The sequence below is a fragment of the Notothenia coriiceps genome, unplaced genomic scaffold (assembly GCF_000735185.1).
Source record: "Notothenia coriiceps isolate Sejong01 unplaced genomic scaffold, NC01 NC01_scaffold00015801, whole genome shotgun sequence".
Taxonomy (NCBI): Eukaryota; Metazoa; Chordata; class Actinopteri; order Perciformes; family Nototheniidae; genus Notothenia; species Notothenia coriiceps.
The window spans coordinates 101,232-116,675 of NW_011348502.1; the positions used below are offsets into that span (position 1 = coordinate 101,232).

The window sequence follows — 15,444 nt, forward strand, 5'->3', positions numbered from 1 at the left end:
GCCCTACTTACACCCAGTCGCGGATTGGCTCTGGCAGGGCTGGAGAAGAGACCGCTGGGGTGGGCAGGGCACAGGGGAGGGAGGGAGGGGGAGGGAGGGAGAGCACGGAGGGGCTCCGGCTCTGACGCGATAGGCCAGGAGCGGTGTCTGTCGCGGAGCCGGTGGCGGAGGAGGAGAGAGGTGGGCCGGTTTGGAGACCCCGCTCCTCCTATCTCTGCTTCGGGCATCATCACCGCCATAGGTGGGTAGATAAGGGCGTGCAGGGAAAACGCATTCAAGTATATCTGCTAATAGCTAAGCCTGCATGTCAAATGCCATCGCTTTTTCAAGCATTTTAGACTAAGTGCCCCCTTTCCTCCTATTCATGACTCAGCAATCAGGAGACACCCTGGATGAGGCGACCACGAATGGAGAGTTGGAAGTGCATTAATAACTCAAAATGGGAGCCCGAGCTGAGGCTGAAAGAAGATTTAAGTCAAACGGAACTTATTATGATAAATGAAACTATTATAAAGGATGTGTCACATCCAGTTTGAGGAGCAGCAAAGGTCGAGGGACTTTTTTAATGGCTTGTCGTGAATCAGAACAAAACAAAAAAAAGTCTATATAGCCTACTGTAGCCTATGTTTGCTCATGCTGAAAATAAAAACTCAGCATGGTTTTATAATACATTTTCTTCCAGAGAGACTCACTTAACCCTCACTTCACTGCAAAAAAGTCAACTTTGAACACTTACTGTTTGAAGTGGTTATGGGTATGGGAATCACCGCGCTTTTTCAAAGTTTGAATCTCATCCTCGTCTACTGTAGCTCCTCCATGAGTGAGTGAGTGAGTGTGTGTTGGTGGGTTTTGAAGTGAGGGTGCAGGAAGTCTATATATAATTTTGCGGTGAGCTCAGCCCCCCATTACCACCCCCTTAACCTTAAATCTGTGCTTGTTCTGTGGTTTTGCTACCAGACAGAGACGTTTAAACTATTATGTGCACCACATGTTCCATACATGCTACTGATTTCCATGTTGGCTTTATATAAAGCAATGGTTCCCAAACCTGGAGTTGAGACCAAAGGGGTCACGAGATCATTAACATAAAAAATGAAATGAAATTCTGGTTACTCTCATCTCTCCAGGCCTCTAAAAACTATTATATTGAAGAAATCAAAAACTCTTTTAACTGGTAACAAAACAATTCCAACCCATTACAGGGGTCATGATGATAGACACTGCTTTGAAAGTTGGGTAAAGCATAACAACTTTTTATTTGGCACAACCTATTTCCATCATACAATCAACTTATATAGGCTTACATTTTCTTTTCTCTAAAAAAAATTAAATGGGACTTTAATTTTCAAAGATTTCACTTCATGGATTAACGTTGTACATTTATTTGTATTTATTTAATTGACTCTTGAAACTGATCAAAATGGGGTTTGATTGTGTTATCCCTTTTCTTCCTAAACCATTTTAATTTATATCCTGCATAATGTTCTAACTTTTTTGTAAAATACAGTCTTTTTGATATTTATATGAGTAAATACTGATTTACACTAACTTGCAGAAAGACCCTTTATTCTGTCCCTGCAAGGAATTTAGAAACATGTAAATCCAGTGATTCAACTTCCAGGATATGTACACACAGACAGCTGCTATGCAAAAGTATAATTAAGGGAATAAAATACCCATAACTGTGAATTTCTAGGCCCAGAAACTCTCTGCCAGTTTAGTTTGTCTCCCCCACGGCCAAGAGTAAAGACTTCCCTCTGTGTCTATTTCAGATCCAGAGTGACGGGCAGCAATTACAGTCCTGTTTATCCCCCCACCTCTATTCACGGCTGGTAATCCAGGCTGGTCTGCCATCATTTACCCTCTCACCTTGCTCCATATTGCGCTCTCCTCCTAACAATAAGTGTCCTCATCATACAAATGTCTCTCTCCTGTTCGCTCATGTTACTGTAAATAAACTTAAGAAATATAAAGTGCAAGATGCTGCTGCTTCCTGTTGAGTTGATCTGATTATCAATGTGCCATCGCCATCTAGTGGTTGCGTTGAATTCAGCAGCCCTAAATCCCTAACCAGTGTATGCTTAAGTGAAGCCTCCAGTACAAAAGTATACACATTTTACACTGTGGGAATGCAGATTTATTTTTAGAAATACAGCTTACAGTCTCTCTCCTGCCCTTTAATTTAAAAAAAATGTCAGCAATTTCTTTACCAGCATAGAAAAAACCCTCAAATATTTACAGCTAGAGGCACTCATCCTCTTCTGACAAATTAGTGCTGCTTTGTGAGACTCAGAAGAGGCTTTTGAAGAGTGTTCAAATAATTACAAGTGTAAATCCAACATGCTAATGCCTCTTAACTAATAGAGGTGAACAATTATTCTCGCCTGCTCGCTGCCTACACGGGCTGATGAAGGGCTTTAGAAATACCCTTGTTCATTAGTGAAGGAGGAGAAGTAAAATAAATTTGAGTGAGAGAGAGGAAGTTATAGGAGGGGAAAGAGAGGCAGGTGTATCAGTGAGACCTAGTCTGCACTAAAGTAGAAGGATATGTTTCCCCACATTCACAAGCTAATCCTGCCCTCTGCTGAGGGGTACAGGACATTCGTGACGGGTTATTTATCTCACAGCAGCATTAAGTTAATTCAACAAACCTCTCAAGTATCAAATATTCCAAGGTCACGGAAAAGTCCATCCAGAGTCACAAGGGTCCAAGTTGAGTCTCAAGAGGTTTTCAGTATCCTTGTAATCTATATGAAGTAGGATGAAATATGCAAAACAATGTATGAGTTCACTCAAATTTCACAAACAACAAATCCTAACTCACAGTGGCTGAAGTCAACAAACTTCCAGTTTAATTTAAGTCAATATAAATATAAATATTTGCTCTGTTGTTTAAAGTTCCCTGCCTACATCCTGTCTGTGGTTAATGTAAAAGCAAATTGACTTGACAGGATACAAATGCATGCAAGAACACAAAAGAGCTCAACACACACAACACAGTGATATCTAAATTCGCTTTATTCTTACATCCAAATATACACCTTCATCATTACTGTTATGGTTGTCAAGAATGTAATCCTAATCATCACCTTAAACACCACGCTCTCAAAATCATCTTTAAATCAGCATTAATAGCTATTTATTTTCAGTTTTAAAGCTAAAGCTGTAATAAATAAAAAATAAAACATTTGGTCCTTTAATATATTGTCTAGGCAACATGGTATCAGGGGTTAAGACAGAAATGTCTTGTTGCTACTCACACAAAACATCAAACATCACTGAAAATGTTGCTGAAAAAGTGTTGTAGGACGACAGAAGAAAGAGCCATTTGAACGTGAGGCTGATTGCCACACAGAGCAAGTGTTGGGTAAACCGAGAGAAAGGGAGAGAATCTGTGAGAGCCAGCGAAGCATTTAGCGACCACGGCTGTGAAAATCAGATGAAAGGCGGCGAGACAGAGAAGAGATGAAAGACAGAGAGGCTGAAGAGTGATGAAGCTTACAACAGACCCAAAGAGAGGCACGTATTTACAGTTCATGGAGCAGGATGGAATAGAAATAAAGTGAGCCACGGTGCAGAGCAAGATTGTCTGCCACAAACAAATAAACACATTATAGAAAAATCATGTAGGTTTAAAAGTTTTGTTTTGATCAAAAACTAAACACCACACACTTGTGACAACAAAACTACCAGTGGACTGCTCCTATTGAATCCAATTCATATGAGCATCGTCTTAACAGTGATTTTTAATCTCTATTTTCTTATCATTATTATTATTTGGATGATAAAATATTACACTTTGGTGCAGAATGGGAGGCAAGAGGGAGTTGGAGCTGGAAACCAGAAAGTGTCCGCTCTGCTGCCTGCATTTAAAACCGTCACCAAGATGGACTTTAATACCAATAGCAGAGAAATTATTATTTTCTCAAATTCATTTCCTGTCACATTAAGGGAGCCTACAATGTTTCACACATATTGCTTTTTCCATTGTCAAATAAATGGAGATTTTTTTATTTCAGCTATTGCTTCCATATCATTTTCACTTCAGCTCCCCTGCTTGCTCCAACAATCACTAACACAGATATGTATGTATTGTACATTGGGATGGATTTGATCAGACTCTACCGTTGCCTGGGCCAACCTTTTAAATCACCAATAAAGTCTTCTCTCTTCCATCGATGGCTTGGGTCGAGAGTCACGAACCCCTGATGCTCTAAGACAATCACATAGAGTATATGCAAAATATAGACCTGTCCACTTGACATATTTGATGTCTGGTGACACCACTCTGTATATCAATGGCTCTGCTTATCAACAGCGGGCCTTTTGTGTCTTAGGTCCTCTTAGTCTTTTCAGGCAATGAATGCGGAGGGTCTTTTTTCCCACCTTTAGGAGCAGTGGCCTTTGCAAGGGGGGCTGCATGTGCTGACTGGGTGGACGAGGTGGTGGAAGCCTGAGCGGCAGGAATAGAGAGGGTATTGAGTTTTGTGGAGTGGGTAGGGGCAGCTGTTGGGGTTGATATTTGTTTTAGGACGGGAGAAGAGGCACAATGGATACCAGAGGAGGTCAGAGATGAAGGCTTAGTGGAGCTCGAGCTTGGACACGATGAGGATGATGTTGTCCCCGGGATTGGTTTGGTTGAATGACCAGAGACATAAGTTGGGCTTGGAGTAAGGACAGGAGAGGTTTGCTGCACAGGATGAACTGAGAAAGTTATTTTACGTGGAGAGCTAACACTAGCTGGTGTCGGGGCAGACAATGCAGTTTGTGTTGGGGTCTGTTTGGGGATCTGGCCCTGGTTGGGGCCTCTAGCTGAGCTGGAGATTGAGGGCTGGAGACAAGGAGTTGGACTCAGGGATTTACTTACAGAGGGGGCAGGTGTCACAGGAACCGGAGAATGGGAAGGAGTAGGACTAAGGGTCTGTGTAGGTGTTTGGGCAGGGGTAGAAGTGCGTGTACGGGTAGTCTGAGTGGGTGTTAGTATCGGGGAAGGGATTGGAGTTTGTGCGGGACTTGGGCCAGACAATGGAGAAGGAGAAGGAGGCGTGTTGGACGCCTTGGCTCGGGGGCTCTGGGGACGAGGTGGGATAGAGGTGATCAAGGAGGATGGGGGAGAGGAGTAGGTGAAAGATGACTTTGGCCCATAGGTTTGAGGTGGTGGGATAGGGGTAGAAACAAAAGATGGGGGCGGTGTGGAGGAGGGAGAGGGAGAGGACGAGCGGGGAGAAGATGTAGGAATTGGTTTGGGACGAGGAGTTGAGGAGAGCGACAGCGGGTTTGCTAAAGGAGGGGTGGAGCTGCGAGGAGGAGAGAAGGAGCCAGAGCGTGTCATTGAGATTGGTTTAGGGCGCGGTGTAGGAGGGAGTATAGGTGTAGGAGAAGAGGGGGTGGGAGAAGAGAGAGGGGTCTGCTTTGGAGGGGAGAAAGATGACTTTGGCCCATAGGTTTGAGGTGGTGGGATAGGGGTAAAAACAGAAGATGGGGGAGGTGTGGAGGAGGGAGAGGGAGAGGACGAGCGGGGAGAAGATGTAGGAATTGGTTTGGGACGAGGAGTTGAGGAGAGCGACAGCGGGTTTGCTAAAGGAGGGGTGCAGCTGCGAGGAGGAGAGGAGGAGTGTGTCATTGAGATTGGTTTAGGGTGCGGTGTAGGCGGGAGTATAGGTGTAGGAGAAGAGGGGGTGGGAGAAGAGAGAGGGGTCTGCTTTGGAGGGGAGGAATATGTTAGGGGAGCTGCAGGCTTGTGTGCGGCTGCAGGTACAGAGGTGCTGTGAGGGGCAGCCTGTGTGGGCAGATACTGTGCTAAGGCAGGCTGAATAGGAAATGCGGCCTGAGCGTGTGTGTGTGCGTTAAATGGAATATGTGTCACTAGCTGTATTGGAGTGTTTGAGGTCAGCATGCCTGCACTGCCTCCCCTGGCTAACTGCCCTGCCAGGAAAGGAGCCACCAGCAAATTACCACCAGAGGCCTTCCTGGGGAGAGGGGGATGAGGCTGCACTCCAACCCAGGAGCGGTGAGGCAGGGTGGGCTGCGAGGCAGACAGCAGCCTGGCCTCCTGGGTGAGTCTGCCCAGCGCCGGCAGACCCTGAGAGCTGGTTCCACCATGACGTAACAAAGCTTCCTTTGCCCCCTGGTGGCCCATCATAAAAGTGTTGCCGTCTGACGGGGCTCTATAAGCAGCAGGGGGGTTGGCGGCAGGTACTTTATGGAGAGGTGGAGTCAGTGTCCCTCCACCTGTCGGGGTTCCTAGTGATCCAGCAATCATTGAGGGATGATCAGCCTGGAGGCGGAGGCTGGTATGAAGAGTCCTGCCTGGTTGGACAGATGCTGGGACAGAGGATGCTGGTATGGGTGGAGTTTTGGCAATCGGGGGTGAGATCAACCCACCAGGAGGGCCCATGGTCGAGGGAGAGGCAGGAAATCCTCTGGGGGACAAACCACCCATTCCTCCCATCCCTCCCATCCCTCCCAGAGTCATCATGCCGATGAGAGAGCTCACAGACGGGCGGAGGGGCTGTAACACAGGAGGACGAGGGGTAGACAAAGAAAAGGTAGAGGACGGAGAGGGAGACACAAGAGGTGAAGGCAAGAAGAAAGCCCCTCCCAGTGCATGCTGCTGCTGCAGCTGCTGCAGCTGCTGTTGCTGTTGCTGGTGGTGCATGAGGGCGATGGCTACATTACTGGTGGCAGCAGCCGCCTGCAGGGGGGCGTTGACCAGCGGAGCCCAGATGACCGGGCGCGGCCGAGGAGACACCGAGCCACTTCTTCCCATGACTCCGCTTCTTCCTGCAGCAGCGGCCGCAATGGCATCCTGCATCGCCGGCATGCTGTCGTGTTTGACAATCTGCTGCACCAGCATGCTGTCACAGGAGCCCATACCTCCCCTGGCTCCTGGACCCCCTCCACCCCGGCCTCCACGACCCATACTGCCCCCCAGAGAACCGCCCTGCGACGACTTCCGGAGAAGCATTGAGTTCTTCCTGCCTGTAGGGAAAGAAATTCATTATTAATTTTGAGATATTGTAAATAAACTGTGTAGGAGGCATTTGGAAGCATCTAGCATTGTGGGTGCAGATTGGAACCAACTTAAATTTCAGATTAACAAGCCTCCTCATCTTCATCTTGCACAGAAGCCAACCTTTCCACAACAGTGCAATGGATTTTAGATAGCGCTGGTATTACTGCAGATTTACAAGTGTGTTGTAGAACTAGAGTGGACCCTCTTGTTTGTATGTTCTGAGCTACTGTATTAACTTGGCAATGCAACCTTGAAGAGGACCCTCTCCCTATGGAGATATGAAGGCCCTATTTTAAGATAATGAAAACACATTGATTCTCAGTTTCAGATGATGATTGTATGCGAAAGGAAGGATAGTTATGAATATTAAATTACATTTCAGCTAATATATCCTCCTAAACATTATACATATAAGTGCCAGAAGTGAAAGATGTGAAAAGAAAACTTTTACTTTGTAGAAGCTTTTTACTGAGCACAAAGTAAACGTTTGATGGCTAAGCTTCAAGGTCAATGAAGAACCTTGCTGATCCGTTTTTTTAAAGGTATTTCTATTTCAAAGATGAGTTCTGATCTTTCATCTGAGGACAAAGAGCCTAAGAAATGTTGCAGAATTTAAAAGATTATTTGAACTATTGTGCAAGGTCGTTACAGGGTTAAATAACCAAATATGAAATAGACAGCCACTGCATAGATAAGACGGTTAGAGAAATATATAACATAATCAGAAATCCACACTTTACCGATTCGGTCCAATCTGTCAACAGCGACAGTTTCAAAGGCACGACGCATCATGGGATGTTCCTCCAGCACCTCGTTAAAGTTGTCCACACTGAGCGAGTACAGGCGACAGTATGTATCTGCACGGACGCTGGCTGTCCTCCGTCCATGAGTCAACAAACAGATCTCTGAAAAAGATACAGTATTAGGCTGTGAGTTTATGCTTAAACATGAACTACCATCACCTTAACCTCTTTACCTTTCGGTGCAATTATCTAAACAGCTCTGCATGTTCTCACCTCCAAAGTAAGAGCCATCACTCAGCTTGGTTTCTTTGTTGCCACGGGTCAGCACACCAACTCGCCCATGCTGGATGAAATACATCTTCCGTCCCACTGTGCCCTCGCGGATAATGAAGTCTGAAGGCTGAAACACTTCAAAGCGGAGCTTGATCAGCACTGCTGTCACAAAGTTGGGATCGGCATTGGCAAACAGCGGCATGTTAGCCACCAGGCTCCGGCAGTTAAAGCTGACTATCTCCTGGAGGAAGAAGACATGAAGAGGGAGTTAGTCAAATAGATTGGCTGGATGACAGTCAGTACATATGTCTGTACGCTGTGCGTGTAGATTAGGGAGTGATGGTGAATTATTTACCTCTTTCAGTGGGTCGCTGAGTTCTCCAAGGATGTTCTCCTCGTCAAACATCTTCCCCTGGAAGCGGTGCTCATAGTATTCGTGGATCTTTTGACGCACATCTGCAGGAAGTTTATGGAAGGACATGTACTGCTCCACCTGCTTGTACTGCAATATCACACAAACACACACAGACACAGGTCAGGGATCTGCAAACAAGTTGTAAAAGAAGAGAGCATGACAACATTGATTATTCTATTGGTTCCCATCCTTTGAGTCTACTCAACATTTCTGCCTCTTTCTCCCTGTGACCCCTGTTTCAGCTTTGACAAGGGGTCACAGCTGAGGGATTGATTTCGGACAGAGCCAAGTTGTGAGGAGTTTGACCCGATTTTCCATTCTCAGATTTTTAATTAAAACAATTTGGAATAAAAAAGTGTGTCCAGCATTGCAGAAGAAAAAGAAAGATGACAAAAGGTGTTTTTGACTCAGTTCTATCATTAATCATTTTGAGAGCCCTCAGGTCCATCCTAGGACTGCTTTTTAACCCGAGTTTGGAAACCACAAGATTTGATTTTTGTCAAAAAAGTGTGTCCCGGGAGTTGATTCATAATAAAACCACCAAAGGTTAATTGATAATAAACATTAGGTTTAAGAACTCAGGGTAACATAGTTACACGATAACAAGTATAGTACAGAATGAGTTGTGTTTCACCTTTTCTTGGTACTGTCGCCGCGAAGAATCCAGAGATTGGATGAGAGCGGTGGCGTGTCCGATGAACATGGCGTAGCAGGTGGCCCCTACGATCATGCTGAGCATGGTGAGCCACACATCAGTCATCCCTTCTGGAGCCTGTGCTCCGTACCCAATACACAACATGTGGCTCATGGCTTTGAATAGAGCATAGGAGTACTGGAGGCCCCATGAGTCATTCTGTGAGTGGGAGGCACACAGAGAGGGTGACAGGAAGAGTTAAAAAGAAGTTGTTAATTACCAAGGCGGTGCAATATTGAACTATTCTTATTTTAGTCTTGTTACAAGAGCTTTTTCACTTCACCTCATAACATGCAACACAAGAGCAATTTAGCTGTCAAAACCCACTTTAATTTACTAAAACTGAAAGGCTGCAGAACGTATAAAACCACACAGGCGATAAAAAGGCTGTCTTCCTGCATTATTAACTAGGCCTAAATGTCTGAATATCATATATAACTACTTTTGAAGTTGTGTCCAATTATACTAAGATGTTAATGGATGAGGGGAGTTTCTCTGGGGAAAATCCCAGCATCAGGCTGCTTAGCAACAGTCACCAAGGCAGCCACTGAGACATGAGTCAGCTTTTCCTACAGCTGTGCATCTGTGTTCATTCATGGATGTTCACGTCTGCACGCCTGACTGCACAGGGATGAAATCTCCAGCAGGTCCCCCAGGTCTTGGACTGTTTGCGTGAGTTCCCCCCTCCACCTGCTCTCTGCTGGGGCTTTTAATTGGAAAATCTTTTATTTTATTTTGGTGACGACAATGATAGGCAATCTAATTCAAACTGGACTTGTTGCTGCATGACCCAATTAACACAGATAAGGAGCAAATATTTTCAAATCTGATAAACAACCTCACTCTGCACACATAAAGATAACATGAACCAGGTATATTGAATCTGTGTTTTGCATTTATCAGAATTAAAGATATTGTGCACACTGTTCAAACAAGCTGAGATATCGCTTTGTGCGTTTTATCAGATGTCATGGCATTGTTTGACTACACGATAACATAAATTCAGAAACACATCAGTCACGTTAAATGCGGACTGCTGTTTAGAGACTCACCACCATCAGATTCTTGGAAACCCAGCAGTCAGGAGGGAAGTCCTGCAGCATGGGCACGAGGAACTGCAGACAGCCATCCCAGTGGCACAGCAGCAGCATCATCCCGATCAGATTCACGATTCTCACCATGGCACTGGCAAGGTCATAGGTCATATGGAAGATCTGAGGGGAAAGAGGAGGAGGAGAAAAGTGATGCAGGTGCAGTTGACCTTTTCACAAGGAATTTATTCTATAAATAAGTCAAAATACATTTGAATGAGATCATTCCTTCAGCTCTTGGGCACATTATGAAAGCTTTAAATCTACCCGTAAAACAGGATATTTTGTAAATCTAAAGGCCTGTAAAAAGTAATGCCGTACATATTTAATGATTATAGACAGAAAAATAATCACTTAATCATTTCATAATCAATGCATCTTTAGAATACAAGAATGGAAGAAAATATTGTTTGCAGCATCTTAAATATGGGGATTTCCTGTTTTTCTCAGTTTTATATCCTATTTAAAGGAATACCTTTTGGTTTATGAGTGACAAAACAACACATGTAAAACATTACCCTCTGAGTTTAAGGAAATGGGATGGACATGCTGACATTTTATAGACATACTATAAAGTGCTGACATTTTGTAGAACACACAATTAATAGCGTAATTGAGAAAATAATCGGCTGATAATGAACATCATTGTAAGTTGTATCCCTATTTTGAATATTTCTTTGATTGTGATATCTGTTCCTCACCTCCTCCCACTGATGGATGTAGCGGATGAGTCGGGACAGGCGGAGCAGTCGAAGAAGGCTCAGGATTTTGGTGAAGCGGACGATGCGCAGCGCCCTGGCCGTCCTGTAGACCTCGGAGTCCAGACTGTCCACCATCAGAAAGATGTAGTCCACCGGGATGGAGGACACAAAGTCCACGAGGAACCAGTTCTTCAGATATTTCTGGCGAATCGCCCTAAATTAGATTAGGATGGAAAACAAATGATATTTGTAATTTGGCATACCAGCTTTGTGGAGACGATTTGAACATTTGGCTGGCATCATCAGTATTCAAGACACACAACTGGAACATGAACAAAGCCCCGCCACTGGCTGCATGTCACCTTTCACACGTCACTCATGGATTGTTTCAACACAAACCAGCAGATGGTCAGAAGAGCTGATTAAAAAAAGCTTCACATCTCAAATCAAAAGTGCTAAGTCTAAGTATTATCTGTCAGTTACCACAAAAAACCTGAATAATCCTAGAACATTTTGGAAAACCATTCAATCGATATCCACCGGTGAAATCCGTAATGAGCTACCTCCTTGCCTTACCAAGGCATCTGGCACTATATATCGGACTGGGCTACTATGTTAAATTGTTTTAATGAGCATTTTGTGTCCTGTGGCTCTCTGTTTGATTCTGTTTCTAACTCTGCTTCTGTGAACACCACAGTCTGTGACTGAACAATGTGGTTTGGAAAACCCCTTCAGTTTTTCTCCTTTTACTATTGATGTTGTTCATGGAGCCTTAACCAAGTTAGATCCTAAGAAACCGGCTGGTCCAGATAACGTAGAACCTTTATTTTTAAAGATAGCTGCAGATTTTATTGCACCAACTCTTACTTCTTTTTTTAACCTCTCCCTCAGCACAAAGACAATTCCAAAAGTATGGAAGTCCGCTTATGTCCTGCCTTTACTAAAAGGAGGGGAGGCCACTTTATTAAATAATTATAGACCCATCTCTAAATTATCAGTTCTGGCTAAGGTTCTTGAAAGCCTAGTGAGTGAACAGGTAAAGGAGTTTTTATGTAAAAATGACATCCTATGAAAACATCAGTCAGGTTTCAGAAAACAACTTAGCACCATCACTGCGACAATGTGGTGAATGTTCGCCCAGGACCTCAAATGGGAGCAGAACATCTGCTCCCTCATCAAAAAAGCACAGCAGAGGGTGTTCTTCCTGAGGCAGCTGAAGAAATTCAACCTGCCAAAGACGATGATGGGGAACTTCTACACCTCCATCATCGAGTCCATCCTCACCTCCTCCATCACCATCTGGTACGCTGCAGCCACAGCCAAGGATAAGGGCAGGCTGCAGCGGGTCATCCATTCTGCAGAGAAGGTGATCGGATGCAAATCTGCATCCCTCCACGGACTGCACGCCCCGGAACCCTGAGGCGGCGCAGGGAAGGTAAGTGGCGACCCCTCCCACCCTGGACACACACTGTTCACCCCCCTCCCCTCTGGCAGGACCACAACCTACTTGAAGTGGTTGCTGTTATAATACCTGGTATCTGGCTTGATGATTGACCTCTCTTCTTAAACTTCAGGTCGAGTAATCTGCTTAGAAAGCTGAGTTGAAGCTAGATTTCTTTTTCCAAGAAACAAGTCTGTTTCTCACTGAGGCCAGGAAAGGCTAGTCCTCTGTAACTTTTTACCTGGTGATTTGATATATACTGATGCACCTGCCCATTACCTGAACAGTTAGATGGCACGCCATCACAGTCGCCGAAGATGTGTTACTAACTGTAAAGGTACTTACTCATCACTGATACACCTGTATGCCAGGGCAGGTTTGCCTTTCACTTTACTGTACGGAAGGCTCAGTCATTGGTAACTGTTCATAAAGCCGCACCGCGAAAACTCCATCTTATATCTGCCCGATGATCACACAGAGAGTTCAGGTACGCTATTGCCTGAGATTACACTGAATGGTCTTGTTACATGGCCAAGTGCAAGGACTGACTAGGTAAGAGCTTTATGTGCGCAGCTCTCTTGCTTGGAACAGTCCTCAAAAATACTCTGAAACTGAGTAATTTGTTCCACTGCATGGTTTTTAAAGCTCGGATAGGTGGAAACTGCTCTTTGATACTGTTGGTACTTGTCAATGTCGTAAGCTGTAAATGTAGCATTGGTAAATTGCATGTACGATGTCTTTATTGTTTTTATTAGTTTTATGTTTCATGTGTACCTCCCAGCGCAGGGAACGTCTCGCGGCTAACGTTACCTAACTGACTTCTAATAAGGTTTTAAGAACGTTAATCGATGTTCAAAGGACTTTTTAGGATGTTTACTCTTTTCAAATAATGTTCCAATAAGTTAACGCAACTTCAGACGGATGTTTTTTGAGGATGTTATTGCGGCCTGAGATGACAGTACGTTTTTTTATAAAACGTTCCCTTTAGTGGATATGTTAACAAAGGGTGGAACATTTTGCCTGGCAACATCTAAGGATTGTTTTGGGACTTTTGGTACACAGTTAAACGTGTTCTATATAAACCACGTTTCCCTCAAGTTACATGATAACAAATGAACGAACATTTCAAAGCAACATTCTGGAATGTTTCAGGATGTTATTGAGGCCTGAGATGACAAAATGTTTTCAAATGTTCTTTATAGGAATTTACAAAGTGGACTTTTGCTGACATTTAAGGATGTGTCTTGGACGTTGTTGGGTAACACTTAAAAGATTCTTGTATAAGAGTCCCTCATTGTTACATGAGAACAAAGAAAGAACATTCTCCAAGAAGCATATCTGAAATGTTTTCAGGATGTTTATTCTTTTGTTATAACACCGTTCCTGTTTCATGGCAAATATTAACACGGTCAGTCAGATTTTATTTCTAGAGCGCTTTGAAAAACAATCTTGTTGCATTTGTTTGTGTTTACAAAAAAATATCTGATGTCACATATCTTTCTTTTGAAAAACAAAAATGCACGGAATTCATGAACAGCTGTCTAGCAGATATGCATGGTTTGCGATGCAATGTGTGAGTTCCAGCTAGAATGTTGGTTACCCATTCGTTGTTCTAGGAATGTTTCAGCGGGACGTTTTATTTGAGTTCTTAGATCTTCTTCTGAAAGGTAGGTAACGTTCTTAAACATTCCTTGAAATGTTTGGTGATAACCTTCTAAGTATGTTTGATAACCTTCTTAAGATGTTTTTGATAACATATGTTTAGAACATTCATGCCCTACTGTTCTTAAAATTGCACGCAGACGTTTAGTTTAGAGATTCCCAGAATTCCTTGTCTGAAAGCAGAGATAAACGTTCTTTAAAAACATTCCTGGAAATGTTTGGTGATAACGCATCTTAGAAGTTTTGCAGTACCACCTTCTTCAAGATGTTTTTTGATAACATTGTTAGAAACATTATACCCTTACTGTTCTTAAAACTTTTCAGCGGGACGTTTTATTTTTTGGTTCCTGAATGTTGTTCTGAAGGTAGGAGATACGTTCGCTAAAGACATTCTTAACATCTCTTTGGTGATAACTTCTTGAGATTTGGAGCGCATCTTGAGACAATGAATAGGACGTATAAACGAATTTATGCATGCCAATATGCGCTCACATGGCACTATAATCACACTAGAGGTATGTAGGCCACAGTATATAATATCATGATTTGGGTAAAATATCCGAAATAACACACTTTTTTCTGACTAAAGGTTGTGTTCGTATGATAGGTTTCTGACTGTTAGAATAAGCTATCGGCAGAGGGCTGCGCTATAAACAGGCCCCGCTGGTTTTAGCATATTGAGGAAAATCGTTATTGCACCCTTTAGATTTGAGACCGACAGACAGTATAAAGAACGACCGCCTAGTAACTGCCCGTCCCTGAAAACCCTGTATAGTGTTTGTATGGTTTAGTTTCTCTGGGTCTCTCTCTCTGGCCTGGCTGGTCTGCTCTACACGGCTTGGGAGCCAATCTCCATCACCACACCTGCAACCTGCTTAAGCGCACATATGAAGCTGCCGCTGCACGCATTCCTTGCCGGATTGTTGCTGTCGACACGGTTTCGTGTGCCGTGGAACGGTTTGTTGGTGCCGGTCTAAAGCCTTTTACCAGCATATTCTTTGACATCTTTGGGCCTGCTTTACCTCCCTCATTTGTGGTGTCTCTCCCCAGGAGGAATCCAAGGCCTTCACACTCCCAAAGACCAGCGCAGGCCCTCTCACGCCTGGACAGACTGGTTGCCCACTGCTGCCATACCACGCCCACTCCACAGCTCCCCTTTTTCTAATAAACAGAATCGTAGCTTCAGCGTCCGATCATCTTTTACATGGTTTATAGTCAAATTCCATAGTTACAGTAAACTATCAACTATCCTAATGCCCACAGTGGTCAGTCCCCACTTACCAGGAACTTGGAGTGAACAATTACAGGAATATTATGTCTTTATGTTCTAACAATGTAATACGTAATTTAGTTATGTAACCACAGAACATTTGCATAATGTTTAAACATAAAGCAATGTTATCTTTTCT

At 43.8% G+C, this 15,444-nt stretch overlaps 1 protein-coding gene across 1 annotated transcript in view; it reads right to left on the reverse strand.

Annotated features, from left to right (window-relative positions):
- Nucleotides 1-3,019: 3,019 nt before the first annotated feature.
- LOC104949241 (potassium/sodium hyperpolarization-activated cyclic nucleotide-gated channel 4-like) overlaps nt 3,020-15,444 on the reverse strand; it is a 21,914-nt gene continuing 9,489 nt past the window's right edge. Inside the window, exons 3-10 of the mRNA XM_010775562.1 lie at nt 12,191-12,287; nt 10,933-11,146; nt 10,193-10,354; nt 9,081-9,299; nt 8,387-8,533; nt 8,032-8,272; nt 7,756-7,920; nt 3,020-6,981 (exon numbers count right to left, since the gene is read on the reverse strand). Coding sequence (XP_010773864.1) covers nt 4,334-6,981; nt 7,756-7,920; nt 8,032-8,272; nt 8,387-8,533; nt 9,081-9,299; nt 10,193-10,354; nt 10,933-11,146; nt 12,191-12,287 — 3,893 coding nt within the window. The 3' untranslated portion in view covers nt 3,020-4,333. The remainder of the gene's footprint in view (nt 6,982-7,755; nt 7,921-8,031; nt 8,273-8,386; nt 8,534-9,080; nt 9,300-10,192; nt 10,355-10,932; nt 11,147-12,190; nt 12,288-15,444) is intronic.